Genomic DNA, 18,196 nt, shown 5'->3' with positions numbered 1-18,196 from the left:
AAATTTAACTTGGTAAAGTTTAATAAAGTTCACCCTGATCTTGGCATATGCAGTTTACGTAATTTATTTACAGACGTCGGATATGAATGACCGATAAAACCTCAAAATATGAATGAAAAATGACCGTAAAAATCCCCAAAATATGACCATAAAAATGACTTTATTTTTTAAATTTTTGGCTTAATTTTTTGATATATTTTCTTGTAATGCTCAATGTTTATCAAATAAACAAGTTCTGGGGTAATTTAATGCATTCCCAATGAATTAAATTACCTTGGGCGAAAGTGAACGTAAATTTCTGAAAGTTTCTCACAATGAATCATTGTGAGACAACTGAATTTTTTGTCATTTTCTGTCGATTTGATTGCCAAATCTTAGAATTTGGGCAAAAATGATAAAATGAACGAAAAAAGCCCGAAATATGATCGGGAATATGAATATGTCCTAAAACCCGAAAATATGACAAATATGAGAAAATATGCTTTGACCTACGTGACCTACTAGTGACCATAAACATTCTCAGGAAGTTTGGCGACTGTAGGTCAATAAATGGAAAAAGTCATTTTTCATTCATATCCGACGTATGTTTATTTAGAACTCGGAGTGCATTCGCTTTTAACACTATTTTTAAAAGCATACTGCTTCGAATTTGCGGATGTGATGCTTCGTCGCTGGAACACGAATGCATGCGAGCGTCCATCATTTGCGAAACTTGAAGCAATGTTGTGGGATCCGGACAAATTAATATAAGGTTAAATATGGAAGAATAAATGTGGATGTGTCGAAATTCGGAGAGCAGAATTTATTGGAATTTAATTCATCAATGCAAACGAGTTACAAATCTGTAATCAAAGTGAAAAAATAAATGAAATCGGACCAGTCAATCAATCAGAAGCAGGTTCTCTTCGTTCTTGGTCGTACTCAATCAACTGAAAATAATGACATGCATAACGTTAGAATATTTAGTGCTGGAAATATCACGATGAATTACACTCTACATAAAAATATGTACAATTTACTCAACGTTGAGCAAAAAAAGTAGATGACACGGTAAAATTTGCACAGCCGTTGTGCAAAATTTGTGTAAAATGTGTCCAACGGGTGGATAAATTTTGCACAATGTAGGATAAATTTTATCTTTTAGTTACGTCATCCTGTTTTTACTCAACCTTGAGTAAATTTTACCTACATATTTTTATTGACATACTTGTTCTTGTCCATGCGTCGGTTCTTCTGCTGCACGTGGGTCTGCCAAACACTCGTTGATCGTATCGTCGACCTCTTCGTTGCCTTGGCTATTGAAGTCCAATATTTCCCCCGGTCGACACCTAGATCGCCTAGCATGCGACCGTCCACAGACCTAGAGTACAGATAGATATGAAAATTGTGCTGTTAATAAATTACGTAACACGATAAAACACGAGAGGGGGGTCTAAGGCTCCAATGATATCGTGCCTACATTTTAAAGGGGGGAGGAGGAGTCTAGAAAATCGCAATTTTTTTGCACTACATAATTTATGAACGGCCCAGTACATCGTATCTCACAGACAGAATGATCTCTCAAAATGTTATTAAAATTTGTTTTTTTTTACCATTCCGGGATTACTTTTTGTCCGGGTAAATCGGAAACGTGGAGGGACACTGTTCTTTTTGGCGTCTTCATCATCCTTCTCATCGGAAACAGGTTGCTTTTTACCGGTACTAGTACTTTTTGGAGACTTGACCTTCTTCTTCGCAGCGACTGGAATTTTGAGCAATCCAGACCCCTTGGTTTCAATCAGTTTTCCAGTTTCAACCAGTTTCGTGATGGCGCTGCGAATGAAGCTGGTGTCAACCTTGTACTTGTCGGCGATGAACTTGCTCACGGTCTGGAAGGATGAGCCGTTTATCTCGGCGAGGGACGTGACCGCGTCGATGACCATTTGAGAATAGGGTGGGTGACGACGTGATGACGAAGGTCGACTGGGCCCTGCGGGTTTCTCGTCGGGAACATTTCCTGTGGGAGCAGGGTTTAATTAAAAAAGTGATTAATTACTTATTTAATTAGAAGAAAAAGTCGAGAAAGTAATTGGTAATGGACTTTTTGTCGATGTAATTGTAATTAATAATTAATTAATTACCTAATTAATAACTAATTACTCGACTGTTTTAATTAGTAATTAATTATATACTCAAGCAATTAAGGAACACCGCAGGAAAGATGGATAAATAAGCTTTGACAATTCATAAAATTTGTTTTGTTACATCATTTAAGTGTAGTTCCCGCGACGAACCCAGCTGGCTTTTTTTATTTGGAGTGAGCCAGAAAGGGTTCGTGGAAAGTCCATAAGGAAAAACACCACGATAGAGGTACGATTTCTGACCCCCTATTGGTAGCATTAACGCAGCGCGTGTGGCTGCTGCACGCCCAAGCAGTGTGTGCTTCGCCCCACGATGGTGGTGCACCACCGCTCGTATCCACAAAAAATTACGTTGGAAGCACCTAGGTGGCGTCGGCACCGCCATTTAGAGCATGAAATTTGGGGAGACGCGACTCCGAAATTGGCGACATTGGAGAGAATATGTCCAAATAGGGGTGCGGACGCCACCTATGTGCTGCAAACGTAATTTTTTGATGCCAGGATATATGGACATGAGCGGTGGTGACGGTGAGAGTTGCAGCCACCACGTTTGGCAGAAAATGCACGAAATCGTGTGTGCTCCCAAAATCTCACTTTTTTTCTGTTTTGCGGTGGCTGTTTTTCAAATACACTTTCTAGGAACTCTAACTGTGTATCAGTTAGAGTCCTCGCAGGAACTAGAAATCAGGTGTGAGGGATTTGTTGGGACAACCCGCTACCAAAAACTGGAGAAAGTAAGACGAGGAAATTGAGACGGAGGAAGACGACAAAAATTTCCATAGAGTTTGATATTTCTTTCATATCTGTGGAAATTCCTTCAAATTGGAAATTTTTCATGAAATGCACATTTTCGTCATGTTCATAAATGAATAAAACCAAATTACTTGGTCAATGAGAAAGTTGGTGCCATTTTTGCACGAAGGTATGAATGTATTAAAAGTAATCTTAAATGCAACCAAGTTCGGAAATTTGACACGATTCATGAAACTTGTGCATATCTAAATATACTTTTTTTTAATTTAAAACATTTTTAAAAAACTGGTGGGAATGACAAATAATTATGTTCTAAATTGAAATTTAAACGTGGAAAACAGGCATAAATCTGGTATATAGTTGGGAGAGCAGACTTTCTTTTTACTTTCATAAAAATTTGTATTATTTGCCAACGCCTTTATGTACATTTATAATCAATCAGAAGAAGTAAAGAGTATTAATTTAAAATATTTACACGATTTAGTACCCGTTTTATAATAAATTGCAAAACTACCCCGATAAATTAAGTCGCAAAATTTAGAATAAAGAAACGTCGAGCCAATTCACGAAGTGCTTCGTAACTTGCAAAGTACGTAATTTTTATAAAATAATTTTACAAACCTTTACAAATGAGGAGACGCCCAAGAACTGAGTAAGTTAACACAAATTTGTGAGGTAGTTTTAGAAATACTTGTAATTTTTTTAGGTTTACTTAATTTACGGATTTTACTAAGGACTGCGTCAGTATACCTTCATTATTAATATTTTGTAATAAAAAAGTGAATTAAAATTTATAATTGGATCTTTCAGATTCCGTATTGACATTGGCATTATACAATTTTATATTTACAGAGATTCGCATTTCTATTTGATAACGAATTTGACTTTGAATAACCCCGGAATGGTTTGTCGCAGCGGGTCAAAATTTTGAACAGAGGAGCATGTTATCCTCAGGTAGTTGTGTGCAAAAATTCAACTCTCTACTTTCAAAAATGCCTCTCTCACAGCCCCCAGAAGTTGAGAGAGTCATTTCAACTCTTTCCAAACTGCGGCTAAAAAATTCGGACTCCGCAGAAATTGTTTTCTTTTCAAGTATTCGAACCCGAAGAGGTTCATTTGACTTACATCGGGGGATTGTACAGGTATTTCACTATTCGAAGTGATTTTTATCTCCAGTATAACTTCAAGGTCATTTGCATAATCTTGGGTCAACTTTGCCGTTTGGGAAGACACTGAGTCATGACGAAAAATAACCTTAATTATTTTTTTCCTGTGCAATTTAGGAAAATGTTATTCTAAGAGTGGTTTCAATACACGGTCCACATAATACTTTGCAGGTTCCTTCACTTTTTGGGGGACTTTGATAAGTGGGAGGGCACCACGACCCGAGATTGCACCCACAACCATAAACTGTTTACAAAAGTTCTCCTCACGCGGAAGCACCAACTTGCGTGAATTGTTTTCGGCATTTGTCGTGTAGTTAGCTCTTCGAACCTAATTAGTAACTTGTAGAGAAATTAGTGCTTCGTCAAATGTCACCAATAACTCACTCTGATTCCTTAACAGAAAATTCAAATAAATTTTTTTGCAAACACGGGCGCGATTTTTTTCCTGCTTTTCGGTCAGCTGATGCACACGACTTTTCCGACGAAGTCGGTTCTTCAAAATGTTAATTCATCTTTTCACTGAACGCTTAGACACCCCGACCTTACGGGAAATTTCCTTTTGGGTCGGTGGATTGTCTTTGGAGGTCAATAGGTCAATTTTCCTATGCACGGTCGAAATTAACACTTTTCTTGCCTTCTTTCAGGGGGTGGTGGTTGCCCTTTTCTCAAGATTTATCGCTTTTCACCTATATTTTTCAATACCTTATTGATTTTAGATTTCGAAACCGTTTTCCATTCACTTTTAACATGTTTTGTTATTTGGCTGTACGAGGACTTAAGTTTGCAAAGAGTTTTTATGACTGTCTCCACTTGTGGGGGCTGTGGGGGAGGCAGTTTTGAAATTAGAGAGTTGGATTTTTGCACACGCGTAGCTGAGGATAAGGTCTGTGATCAGAAATCATTTTAATCTTGATAAATATAAATACATAATTGCCGTTTTATCTGTATGTATTAGAAATTTCAAAACTATAGAACAAATTTACCTGAGTAATAAATACATGCACGCAATTTAAGTAATGTGGGTATTCACGTCAACTTCGCAAACGCCGCAAACGTCGCTTCGCAACATATCTTCGCAACTTTGCGATGTTTGCGAAGAGTTGCGATACGACAACCAATCAGATTGCTTTATTTTTTTTCTGAGGTGAGGAAAGTAACCAAAGGCTACCCTCACGACAGAAAAGCGCATGGTTACGGCGAAGCCAAGGTATGCTTTCAAGACAGGGTCCTAAAACTTCCGCCACGGCCACAGCTCGAACGGTTGCATTTAGTGAAACATTTTTGAAACAAAAAAATCAGACAATTACAAAATGTAGTGTCTTTTCAATTTTCTTTTTGCAAAACTCTAGTATTACAAGAATTTTAGGACCTTTGAAACTTTAAAATGAACCGGAAATTCAATTTTACCATACAATGATCATGCCGGCTATTGATTTTATTGTGCGGGCACTGATTATGCATCATTTAAGATACGTTCGAGCAAAATCGGTTGAAAAATGAGAAACTTTTGATGGAGGTATTTTTGAGGAGCCGTTTACGCTGCTTAAACGCGTATGATAATTGCACATTAACTAGCTGAGTGCTATTGGTAACGAACAAAAAAATTCCAACCCAATAACCAGAAAATAAAACTACATTTAAAAACAACATTCTTCGGTGAGGGTGCGACTAAAAACTTTTAAACAAGAGCATTGAACAAATTTTAAAATTTAATATTAACAACTTTTGCCTCACTGTGGGCATTTATTTAAATGCAAAATCATTTTAGACCCACGGTGAGGCAAAAGTTGGTCAATATTAAATTTTAAAATTTTTTCAATGCTCTTGTTTAAAAGTTTTTAGTCGCACCCTCACCGAAGAATGCTGTTTTTTAAATGTAGTTTTATACGAAGCATGCGAAGCAAAAAGCATCTATTATCGTCGTAAACTATTTTTCGCAAACTCGTCCTCAAGCAAAATTTTCATTTCTCCTCATTTTTGGAAATGTTGCCAGACAACCTTACACTTTTCCGTCAAATGCATTATTTTTTGCAAATAATCAATTTACGCATTTTCATGTAAAATAAGTCGTTCACGACACCGATTTCGCAAACACCGCAAAGTTCCGAAGATGTGTTGCGAAGCGACGTTTTTTAGTGATGTGAATACCCCCAATATTTATCAACTTATTTATTTGCACATACGGTGGGTTCTCAAAAGTATTGGTGGTCCACCTTAAGCTCGGTACCGTTGAAGATATTGTGAGAAATGCGTGAGATACCTATGCATCACTGTGAAAAAAATTATCACCAGGATGAATGAAAAAGTGGTTGGAACCCAAAATATAGATCTTTTGACCGCATTTAAGCCTTTGAAAATTCAGGATGTCATTACGAAGTAGAAGAAAACGGGTGCAGTGGTCAAAAAGGCCGACAAAGGGCCATCCCATCACACCAAATACAATAACTAAAGTAATAAACCTGCCTACATATCTACAGCGTAGATACTCATTGCATGCATAACCCACTTTCACCATACTTTCTCCGAGTGGTGGTGGAGAAAGCTTGCCGTTTGCTACCCGGGTTTAGTTTTGGATTATCGATCCTTTCTTGAATTGGGTGACGTGCAGTTCTAGATTCACGTGAATCCATACATACACCGACCAACTTTATATACGAGTGGAAATCAGCAGGAAATTGGTAACTTGCAAGAAATACCGTACTATTTTTGAAAAAGTTTTTGAAAAAAATGGGAACATTCAAGTACATGAAGTCGATTTCCTTCGAGCGTCCATCCCTCGTTTTTACAGCGGGTGAAAGTATTAAAGGAAATTTAATTTTTGATGGGGCTCCAACTACGAGCAAAATTTTTGGTAATTTTATTGATACTTTGTTTGAAGGGAATTTTAAGCAATTTTAAAAAACGGTGTACATTTTTCAGATTTGCACTTGATTTTGACTGGTGTCGTGAGACAATCAAATTCGTATCGACCGTACGTCGAAAATAAGCGACATTTGTCGGATTATTCGTACAATATTTTGCAGACGTATTCCAAATGCAGGGTTACCAAGGGAACAGGTACGTTATGTAGATAAATAAATAAATAATTTGGTATAACAAAATTTTATTGCAGTAGTGGAGTAAGATTATTACCAAACATTATTACTAAATTTGGTAATGATACATATTTGTGATGTTTATGTTCCATTACATTTTTATCTGTCTAGTTCCCCATGTATTGATTTCTCGGTGTCAAAGTTTCTACCATTTGGCATTAAAATTGTATTGCTGCATACAAATTTGCTACCGATAGGTAAAACTTTAATACAGAGCTCAAACGGTGCTAATAATTAATACAACTTTGGTAAAGTAATACATGAATACCGCTTGGTATTATTTTAATACCGGACTTCTAAGAGTCATGTATTTTTAAAATATTGCCAGTTCTGGCGCAAATCGTTAATTCATTGTTACCGAACTATTATAATGCTGAAGTCGTTGCTGAAGTGACGTTATTTTCATGCAAAAATTCCAGAAGATGCGGTGACAATTCCTGCAAAAACGAGAACTGAGGTTGGATTCGAACTCGATATACCGGAATCTCTCTGGTCAACTTTCCTCGGGGGGCTGGGGTACACGGTTTACCGAATAATTATAATTGGTCGTCCGAACAGCGCCATTTTTGCGAAGGAAGGCGTCCTCTGTCATAAGGAGATTGTCATTATTGGACTCGTCAATTCCATCAGGGACGGATTTGTGGATGAGTTTAATGAGACCAAGGTAAATAAATACGGGTGAAAATAAGTTTCTGAAAATAAGTTTCAGTTCAATATCGAATCAATACCTGGCCGAATATTGGCGTACTCACGAGAAGTTTGGTGTAGCTCAGAAATCATGCAAACTAAAAACCTTGTCAAATTGTGGACATTAGAAAAGACTGTAAAATATGCTGGTGGATGGGAAAGTGTGGAATTTTTTTTCGGAAATTTACCCAGTATATATATATAGGTTTTTATTTGGCAAAATTTTGTCGTAAAAAAATTACAAAATGTTTCTGCTAAGCATACACATTTCAAAATATCTGCTTAAATTGTTGACGTGAATGCGCCCATAAGAAAAAAATAACGATTTGTAAAAATATTTATTCGTAGCTAAATTACTAATTAATGTCTGGACAGTAATTAGGGATTAACGAATAGGTAAAGCATATGCACGATATAGATTTTTTTCGCAAATCTTGACAATATCGAGTTATTGATAGATAATAATCGATACATAAGTAATCGATAATAAGTAATTGATATTTGCACACTTTTCCTGAAAATGACAAATGTGAATGTGTGTACATGACTTAATATTGATCTACTTTTTTTTGGGACAGGTATTCACCTCAAAATCGGGCGGAAACCAGACGGCGAAATTGAGCGTTCACCTGGACAAAATGTGTGCCACGCCGGGTGACATGTTCAGCTTCCGGGTTAAGGTGGAAAATGGGTTGAAATTACCGTTGGGTGCGATTAAAATGGTTTTCCAGCAGGTTAGCATTACATAGAAATTACATTGTATCGACGAATATTATGTATAATTGGTGACCGAAAAATACTGAATTAGAAAGGTCAAATGTCAAATATTTAGAATCCTCTCCAAACAAGTGCAAAATTTTATCCCAGACAATTCACGCAGTTCTTGGTAACTTTGTATAATAAAGGGACGCACTTAATCTGAGCAAGTTTGCAAAAATTTGTTTGTAAACTTATCTAAAATTTGTGGCTAATTTTCCTGAGAAATATTGGTAAAATTTAATAAAACTTTGTAAGTTTACAGAACTTATGGATTTTAAATCGTTACCAAGCCATGTTTGAATTCATTGTTTCTGAAATTTGTTCAAGTTCAGTTTTTATACGGAGTCACGTACGACTTTTCTATGACGTTTTTGTTGTTTTTATAGAATGTGACCTACGACTTTTCCGGAATGCCGAGCCTGTTTCTGCAAAAGGATAAGGAGGTGAATTTCCTGGTTCAGAAGGAGGGCCCCACAATTCCGCCAGGCCCGGGGAGAACGGTCCCTTGGAATTGGAGCTTCCAAATTCCGCACACCGTCCCCTCCGAAATGGGGGCGGAGGGTTGTCCACTCATTAAAGTGTCCTATTGCATACTTGTAAGTTCTATATTAGGAATTATAATTTTGACCATGGATTCGTAACCTTTGAAAATTTCAAAGATTAATATTATTTTACACATTTTTTTTTAAACATTGTGGAAAGCTAGAGATTTGACGCGAGCGTAACTTAGGTATTATCAACTTAATTTTATAAAGCTGGGAAAATTTCTGAAATTGGCATCAAGTAAATTTGCAATAGAGTATGATTTACTTAAACAAAAAGTTCCCAAAATTCTTATTTTTATCATAATTTTTTCACCCTGAATTATTCACGTCAAAATTTAAGTTAGAAAATAAGTTAAAATATCATTTTAGAAATGTGCAGCTAAATATTTACCTGATTTTTTCAAGACGTTTGTAAACTTGTAAAGTCATTTTCCCCCTGCAATTTTTTAGGAATAATGTTACAATTTTTTACAAATTGTTGTACATTAAAAAAAATCTAAGTATGTATATGATCAAAATATTTTCTCTTAAACTTAGTTCATCGTCGCGAAGTTTGTCAACTTGAAGGTGACCGTGCCGATCCATTTGGGCACACCCACCAGTGACGAGTCCGAGTGGGAAGAGTTGTCCCTCGAGTACGGAAAACTGCTCAAGCGCAGTCTCTCCTCGCAGTCGCTGGCCGCGTGGGGCGACGACAAGTCGGAAAGCTGCTGGTCCCTCCTGGAACTTGAGGGGGCAGGCGAGGGGGGTAGTCGTCAAGTCACTTAAGTTGAAACTAGAGTGCAATTCACGTCAATCTCTGTAACTCTGTAGACTTTGTAAAGTTATAAACTAGACAATCAATGTTAAATCCAAATTCTCTTCTAAATGATGCTTTTTATGAATTTAATCGCCACGCTAAAATTTTTCCTCGTTTCAGTTGCGTAAACCTTGTAAAGCTTCAACTTCAAGAGATCCATTATTTCATGGTATTTTTAGTAACACAGATTGACAAGTTTAAATTTCGTCCTGTCAAATGTTTTCAAAAAGGAAACAACGAAATTTTACGAATTTTTAACCTTACAATAAAAACCATTGCAACTAAAAATTTTGGCACGTTTGTTTTACAAATAAATAAAAGACGAAGTTTAGAATAAATTGAATTGCCTTTTTCTCAAATTTTCTGTTTCTCTTTTCAAAATGTATTCAGAAATTTTCTACGTTTGAAAATCTTGGAATTTAAAACCTAGGAATGTTTTCTAATACGCTTTATATGTAGGTTAATGCGTACAATTTTTGTGTAAAGATAGAAACAATTTTAAGACGCCATTACAAAATTCATATGAATTTATGATATATCAAAAATCTGAAACTGGTTTTATTAATTCTTTACGTAAATTTTACGGAGTTACAAAGTTTTACCTGAATACGTAAATATGTGTGTAGCACAATTCTAAACACGAGGTACAACTGGGCGAATTAAGTGATAAATAAATACATAAAAAGTATTATCTATGCACTTAACCTGTAGTAAATAAATACGCAATAAAATAATCTGTGATAGATATGCATCTAACAAAACAAAATAAATGCTTACTTAATTATTTTAGTCAACTGAATAAACTTGTGACAAAATTTTGTCCTCAAGTCCAAAAGTCCAAAAGATTATAATTATTCCAAGATTTTAATTTCTCACTTCCCTTCAAATCAACCACGTCGTAAAATCATAAAATGACTCCACCAACTGTTCACTTACTTAATACAATAAATAATTAAAGCATATTTTTATATCTTGCATTTCATCCACCTCATAAAAAAAGTAGGTATGCAAATAAATATGAGGAAAGGTTGACATAAATCACAATAAGGTTGTTCTTCTCCTGATCAATAAGAATGCCTATGCAAAAATACATATGTGACTTCACAACAATGAGAAAATACATATGTGCATATGTCACCGCACAACAATGAGATTGGGAAGTGGTCGTTGGTGACGGTAACCTTGCCAACGAGGTGTACATATGTCTCTCTACGTACATATTTACTTCCTTAGCAGATCTTGTGTCACATCACATAGTATGTAAACAAAAAATATTGTGTAGGTAGAAACGAGACGAGACAAAGCCATGGCCACTGTATAAACGAGTTGGTCTTGGTCAGAGTCAAGTTTTCATATGTATTTTATAGAGGCAGAGGCATTCAGTAACCTTTAATGGGGGGCCGTGCATGACGAATGTTGGCGAAAACAGCTTATTTTCGTGTTAGGATTGTCATTTAAAATGTTATGCCTTATCAGAAATCAACGTTTTTGATGGGCCTTCGTTTTGCTCCCACATTATTTACGGACGTCCCCTCGTATCCCAGCCTAAATTCTGTATAAAAGGTGGTGCATCTTTGGGAATTAGTATCACAAGCTATTCTTCCATCTCTTAACAATCAAATACCAATCAACTCCTCTCCGTCAACATGCAAGCCGTAAGATTTCGGAAAAATTTATAAAATTACGATTTTGAAAAAAAAACATCACAAAATTTGAAATTTATAAAATTTTGAATTATTAAAAAATCCACAGGTCATCCTCCTCGCCCTCGTCGCCGTTGCCTCCGCCGGTGTTTTGACCGCTGGACCAGTCCTCCACTCCGTCCCGGTCGTCCACGCTGCCCCCGTCGTGCACCACGCCGTCCCAGTCGCGTCCTCTTCTTCCTTCAACTACCGAGCCCCCGCTGCCAAGATCGCTGTCCCAGTAAGTTTAAAAAACTTAATTTAATCTGAATATTTATTAATTGGTGATTAACAATTAATTAATCCGATTATTTAAATCAGGTTGTCCACGCTGCCCCAGTCGTCCACCACGCCGCCGTCCCAGTCGTCCATGCCACCCCCGTTTTGCGAACGGCCCACCATGGCGTCCTCCTCCATTAAATTAAGTAATTATTATGGAGAGATGATTTGAAGAAATTTAATTGGATCAGAATTTTAAAATAAATTATTGAATTGGATATTTTTTGGAAAATTTATTTATTCAAATTACATACATACATCATATCAACGAAAGGGTGAAGACGTAGGGAGCGTGTTTGATTCGTGGTGATATCAAACGGTTTTGCATGGGGACGATTTTGCAACTTTAACGGGTATAAAAAAGCCGACGTTTTACATAGTCACATATGTAAGTAGCTGCGATTTTGGTCCACTTTTGTAAGATTTTCGGCATTATCAACAATAATGTGTTTTATCCAGTTTTACATACACAATTCATAAATTCAACATATGCATTGATTTAAGTATGTATGTATGTGCATAGATAAATACCATGAAATCGTGTTTTTTCATCTCCCAACGATTTTTACGTATGATTGATAGGTAGCATTGTCGCAATTTTGTGTACAGAACGAATTCAAAATAATAGTGGGGTGGCCGGTTTCGATATACTTATGCAAAGGTCAAAATATTTGATTTTTTGGCTATTTTGAGAAATCGAATTTTTACATATTATTTACATACTCTCCTAAACCAACATACATACATATATGGTAATTATAACAATTATAAGCCACATACATAAGTTCATAGAAAATACATACCTATTTCAACCTTGAATAATTCACATTGTCCCTCTACATATGTACATGTGTACATATGTACAAATACATACAAATATCCACTAAAAAATATCAAAATATATACATATTCCATGAAATAATCAAGGTATTCCGAATACCGTTCCTATCGTTAGTGTCCTTCACATAGCAAAATGCGTATAAGATACGTCGGTTAAGAGATTTTCTAAGTATTGTACGATTCTGTCACTTCAAATCATGTTGCTAGCGCTATGATGTTTACAACGTTTGATACCTTGTTCCCTCTTGGTAAACTACATATATTAACGAACGAATTACGAATACTATCAACATGTCTTTTATATGTACACTTCTAAAATCAAAAATTTCTTAAAAAATGATAATTAACTCATGTATGTAATTAGGTTACATTAGGCTGCATGTTTTTTAATCCTTCCACAGGCTGCATACCTTTTCCATAACCAATTAACCCCCTTCTTTCCCGTGTTTATCACAACCAACAAAAATCTTACCCCACCCCTTAGCAACACATGCCTCATCTCAATCACCCCCACCACAGCCGCCCCCGCCAATAAAGTCCCCCCTAGTACAAAAATCGCTCCAATATTTCCCGGAATCGATAACCCTTCCACCTCATCTCCCTCCCCTCCCGTCCCGTCCACCCTTTGCCCCTTAAGTCTCCCCAATTTCCTTAACTCATCCACAATTCCGGCCTCCTTAAGCCGGACCAACCTCTCAATTATCGGTATCATCCTCCCCGTGCCTCTCAACTTCCATCCCCTACGCGTAAAAATTAAGGGCTCATCTCCCCTCGAAATTCTCAACTTGCCCCTCCTTCCCAAATACTGTTTCAACTTTGCCACAATCTCGTCCCCTTCTGAAGACCACACAAAGGCGGCCACATTTTCGGCACAATTTCTCAGCACGTTGAAAAATGTAAAGTTACTAAACCGAAATAAATGACAGTCCGGGTAGAGTTGCACCTTATCGTATAAATATTCCCGAAAATATGTTTGTTCCTCAGGTTTTAAGAGGAACAATGGATCCTTTACATCTTTCCGGCCAAATATGTCCAAGTTTTTGACAATTTTATGAAATTCTCCGAAAGATGCCTTATTGTCGGGCTTTGTCTTAAAAAGTATCTGAAACAGGATATCCATGGCGGTTCGGCGAAAAGTTGCGCAATCTGTTCGGGACTCCCGTTCCATGAAGGCGGTGTGCATGGTGTAAATGGTGAAATTGGCGGGGTGTGTTTTAAACTGGGAGAAGCTCGTGATTCCCTGGAAACCAAGGGGCGACGTGAGATCGGTGATGTTTTGGCCTTTGTAGGCGTTTGTTAATACGATGGCCATAAGGATCCAGGGACAGAAAATGTAATTTATGAAGGTTTCGAACCTCTTGCTGGATTCGGTGATATGATCGCCCTGCTCCAAAAGGGTGCGGACGCTCATTTCGAGAGAAATTCGAAGCCCGGTCAAGGGGTAGTTTGAAAGGAGGGTGTAGATTGTGGTGAAAAAGAGGGAAAATGTGAGAATCGAGGTTAGAATTGAGATCCACGTGGAAACGTCGAAAGAGGAAATAAATCCGGAAAAATTCACGGAGGATGGTAAAGCACCACCGCAAGTGACGAAGGTTAATGTTTCTCGAGACCCTGGAGGGAAAACGTGAAAAGCTTGTAAAAAATTTTATAATTTAAAATTTTTCAATGCATTATATAAACTGTGGAAGATTTCCGAAAATTTTGAATACGTCTTAAATACCTTTGGGAAATAAGAGTGAATCTTCCCACACGGAAAATACCGGCAACCTCTGGAACATTTTGACCTCCGCGCAGGACGACCAATGGTCGGGATGTGTATTGCTGAAAATAAAGCTCAAATTTCTCGCCTCTTTTCCAATTCCGATCGATAACAGCCCAATTTCCATGGCGACATCGGAATCAAACAATTCCATCAGGAGATCCACTAACCTCAATTTGTATCCAAGACGAAGTATTTTATTCGCATTTTTCTGTAAATCCTGTCTTATCTTACCCCCCAATCGGAAACGAATCGGCAGTTCGTAACTGCAGTCTAAATCATTGCGACATCCAATGTCCAATTTTACCCCGGGAATGAATTTTAGCTCAGTTTTCTTTACGGCGGGACAAGTAGTGCAGATTAATTCGGCGGATTGAATTGTGCCCAATGACTTTGATAAGGTGATAACTAACCCGGTAATTTGGTTGTCCAAAGCGAACATTTCCCACAACGAGGAAAATGCGAATTTCCACTTGTATTTGACACTACGCCGGATAAGGACGTAATACTTTGGAGTCAAAGTTCGAAACGGGAAATCCAACGTGCCAATGGCGTTCCAGTGATATCGACTATTGTCACTCTGTAACAACAAAGATGTTTAATTGCGTACGAATCTGAAATATGTGTATTTAACTGAAGTGAAGATTAGTTTATTTGAATTATTTAACCCCTTAACCAGTATGATTAATTACAAATTAAGTCGGGGATATTGTAAATACTTGGGTTGTGGTCATAGTGTTAAAAGAAGACCCTAAAATATGTAAATGCTAAAAGATGGGCAAAAAGAGATATCTGGTTTTAGTAAAAGACGACAAAGCTGACCCATTCAGAATTTAACATTGCACCATATTGAGAAATCTCCAAATTTGCGGCAGGAATATCTTCAAATTTAACATTTCGTTGGCATAGAAATCCCTCATAACCACGATGTGTTTTATACCGCAAGTCGAAAACTATAAAAATCAATGACATTGACTAAACTTTGCAGATTTTAGTTAAAGTATGCCCGTAACATTTGATCAATTATCAGTTGTATATGATTTTGAATAAATCATACATATGTAAGTCAGATTTTGAAAAAAATGAACCAAAATATACTCGTTTTGATAACTAAATCGGAGTGACAACAAGATATCAAATTTATTTAGTTTGTGTATCTATAAAAGATCCACTTACATCGAATAAATGAACATCAATCCAATTTTCTTTACATTTCCCATGTTTGAAGTGCGTAATTACATAAAACATTGTGTTATCACGGTACGAAGACAATTTCGATCCCGCCTTTAAATCCGGCTTTGGCGGGAGGAGGTGCAATCTGGCGAAACATTTCCACTGAAATCTCGTCCTTGTCGAAATATCTGTGTATGGCATGGCGTAAGTAAAGTTCGACGTGTTAAGGGCCACGCTCTCTGGGCGCGAGGTATATTCATACGGGAAAAACCTCGCCATAGGTTTAGAGCCGCTGGAAGGTTGCACGGTCATGAGTGCGTACCGAATCAAAATCAGGGGAACTTTCACGTCCGAAGTTTGAATTAGGTCGATCCCCTCGTAATTTTTTATTTCGATGAGACACCCCTCGAAAGGTGAGAGTACGGAGGAAAAGTTCGAAAAATTAGCGGAGACAGATAAAAGGGGTAAAATGAGAACTAAAAGTGAGACCATCTTGATAAACAAGGTCATTTCAAGGCCAGTTTTTAATGTTGGGTTAAATTTGATGCACCATTGATTTAGCTGAAAATTTCCACTTATTTTGATGAAATTTTTTCAACTATGTGTATCTACTCTTTTCAGCCAACGATTTATTTAAATACAATGCACCATTGAATTAACTGAACTTTGCCACTTACATTATGTAAGTTACATATTTTATTGGTATTTTGATTTGATATTTTTCCAACTAAAGCACTTTTTGAGCTATTTATTCAGCTATTTCTCTATTTAGATGGTGGGGTCCATCAATTTGGATGACTTACCATTAACATATTTACAAAATATAAAATTTTGCAGGTGCATATGAGTTGAGGTGGATATGAGTTTGGAATTTTGAATTCAGACAATATTATGAGATAAGATTATGGATATAAAAGATAACCAGCTGGAAATAATTTCTCAGAAATTTCTCGTCAGGCGTAGTATTTATGTAAGTACTTATGTACATTTCTTGGTATAATGGATTAAAGGCCATTATTCTAATTATGCTTAGAAATTGCACCTTTTACGTGTTTAAAAATCGAATTAGGTATTACATATATTTGTTTAGCATTTTCTCATCATGAAAGATAATGAGAGGAAATGAGCACTTTAATTACACACGTGTTTACGTGGAAAAGATATTACGTTATATACCTAGGTATATGCATAAATTATGCGACGCAAAAATCCACTTTTTTTCAGAATCCTTCAGTCATTTTTATTCATTTAATTTCATATTCAGTCAAATGAATGAAAATGAACAGGTACATATGTCCAATATGTAATGTCCATGAGTCAGAATAATTATACATACTTACATATACATTATACATACTCTTTTAGAGTGTCACCTAATTTGCATAAATCTCACTATGCCATTTTCCGCGATATAGGCTTTCCATTCCATGCTGAATAAACTCTCGCGAATGCGTCAAAATATGTACGAGGGGGAGTCAGAAATTAATCGGGCTCGGCATATTCCCGATTTGGGGTACTTGCCCTACCACTTTTCAGTGTAGTTCCCTGCGAGGTCAACACACTTGGTCCGCTAAATTTCAAATACTCCATCCCGATTTTATGAATGGTTTTCGAAAAAAGTCAGAACTGCTGACTTCACCTCATCTATCGTCAAAATCTCCTCCACCTGAGGTGTTTTTGAAAATGCCGAAATGCACACTAGTCACTAGAGGCCAGGTGTGGACTGTAAGGAGATGAAATAATTTTGACATTTTTGGCTTAAAATAGCACCCTTCGAAAGGTTGGATTTTTTACTGAAAATGTGAGCGTTTTCGTGAGCGACGTGATTTTTGTTCTCGTATTTTCTTACCAACGGCTTGGCTTAATTTTTCAAAATTGAGGTATAACAGGCACCAGATATCTAGGGTGACCATCCGTCCCGGTTTAGCCGGGACATGTCCCCTTTTCAAACCTTGTCCCGGCGTCCCGAAAATGTCCCGGTTTTGATAAAGTGTCCCGGTTTTTTATATCATCGGGAAAAATTAAATTATTTCACTTTTTCACCAAAATATTGATGAAAAAGTACATTTTAGTACATAAATATTAGTAACATGCATGTAATATTTACTTAATTTCTTTTCCTGGCTCATTCTCAAAATTTGGTGATATCTGAACCGTCATGCACTAGATATTATGAAATTTTTTTTTGCCATGCACTAGATATTATGAATTTTTTTGCCAAGCACTAGATATATTATGACAAATTTGTTTGCCAAGCACTAGATATTATGGGAAAATTTGTTTGCCAAAAAACGTCCCGGTATTAGTCAGGACAAATATGGTCACCCTACAGATATCGTCGTTTTCGGAGCCGAAACGTTTAGAAGCAGAAGTCCTTCTGAGTCCCAAAACCAGTGGCCAAAGCGATCATGGCTATTTCTGCTCCCGCTTTGCTCCTTTGTGGGTGGGTGCTTCCGGTTTGGTCTGTTTCGCGGTATTTGATCACATCAGACGATCTCCTCCACTCGACCGTGACCGTGAATTTTTAAGCTGTGTGGTC

The 18,196-nt window shown here is 36.9% G+C and overlaps 3 protein-coding genes and 1 long non-coding RNA gene across 11 annotated transcripts; 2 read left to right on the top strand and 2 right to left on the bottom strand.

Moving 5' to 3' along the window:
• Positions 1-787: 787 nt before the first annotated feature.
• LOC110855487 (histone H1, orphon) lies at positions 788-2,795 on the bottom strand. 2 transcript variants are annotated; one of them, XM_035855999.1, is made up of 4 exons: positions 2,121-2,795; positions 1,593-1,996; positions 1,208-1,360; positions 788-929 (listed from the first exon to the last, which is right to left on the bottom strand). In XM_035855999.1, exons 2-4 carry the CDS (start codon positions 1,920-1,922, stop codon positions 885-887), a joined length of 528 nt encoding a protein of 175 aa, XP_035711892.1. In that variant the 5' UTR covers positions 1,923-1,996; positions 2,121-2,795; the 3' UTR covers positions 788-884. The 2 variants fall into 2 exon arrangements, with proteins under 2 accessions (XP_035711892.1, XP_035711893.1); XM_035856000.1 differs by having other exon boundaries at positions 2,245-2,795.
• A 3,869-nt stretch (positions 2,796-6,664) lies between these two features.
• Positions 6,665-10,669, top strand: LOC110855486. Its single transcript, XM_022103892.2, has 6 exons — positions 6,665-6,890; positions 6,959-7,096; positions 7,554-7,798; positions 8,400-8,555; positions 8,967-9,176; positions 9,663-10,669. The coding sequence occupies exons 1-6, from the start codon at positions 6,767-6,769 to the stop codon at positions 9,891-9,893; spliced, it is 1,104 nt and encodes a 367-aa protein (XP_021959584.2). The 5' UTR covers positions 6,665-6,766; the 3' UTR covers positions 9,894-10,669.
• Positions 8,141-10,848, bottom strand: LOC118437153. 7 transcript variants are annotated; one of them, XR_004835909.1, is made up of 6 exons: positions 10,702-10,848; positions 10,527-10,629; positions 9,659-9,900; positions 9,517-9,561; positions 8,408-9,183; positions 8,141-8,335 (listed from the first exon to the last, which is right to left on the bottom strand). It is a non-coding gene; the product is annotated as an uncharacterized LOC118437153 (long non-coding RNA). The 7 variants fall into 7 exon arrangements; XR_004835912.1 differs by having other exon boundaries at positions 8,408-9,173; XR_004835911.1 differs by having other exon boundaries at positions 8,408-9,163.
• A 610-nt stretch (positions 10,849-11,458) lies between these two features.
• Positions 11,459-12,103, top strand: LOC110855396 (A-kinase anchor protein 14). The gene is made up of 3 exons (XM_022103825.2): positions 11,459-11,579; positions 11,677-11,847; positions 11,928-12,103. Exons 1-3 carry the CDS (start codon positions 11,571-11,573, stop codon positions 12,024-12,026), a joined length of 279 nt encoding a protein of 92 aa, XP_021959517.1. The 5' UTR covers positions 11,459-11,570; the 3' UTR covers positions 12,027-12,103.
• Positions 12,104-18,196: the final 6,093 nt, after the last annotated feature.

The sequence above is a fragment of the Folsomia candida genome, unplaced genomic scaffold (genome assembly GCF_002217175.1).
Source record: "Folsomia candida strain VU population unplaced genomic scaffold, ASM221717v1 Fcan01_Sc012, whole genome shotgun sequence".
NCBI lineage: Eukaryota > Metazoa > Arthropoda > Collembola > Entomobryomorpha > Isotomidae > Folsomia > Folsomia candida.
This window is presented reverse-complemented; position numbering and strand designations above follow the sequence as displayed.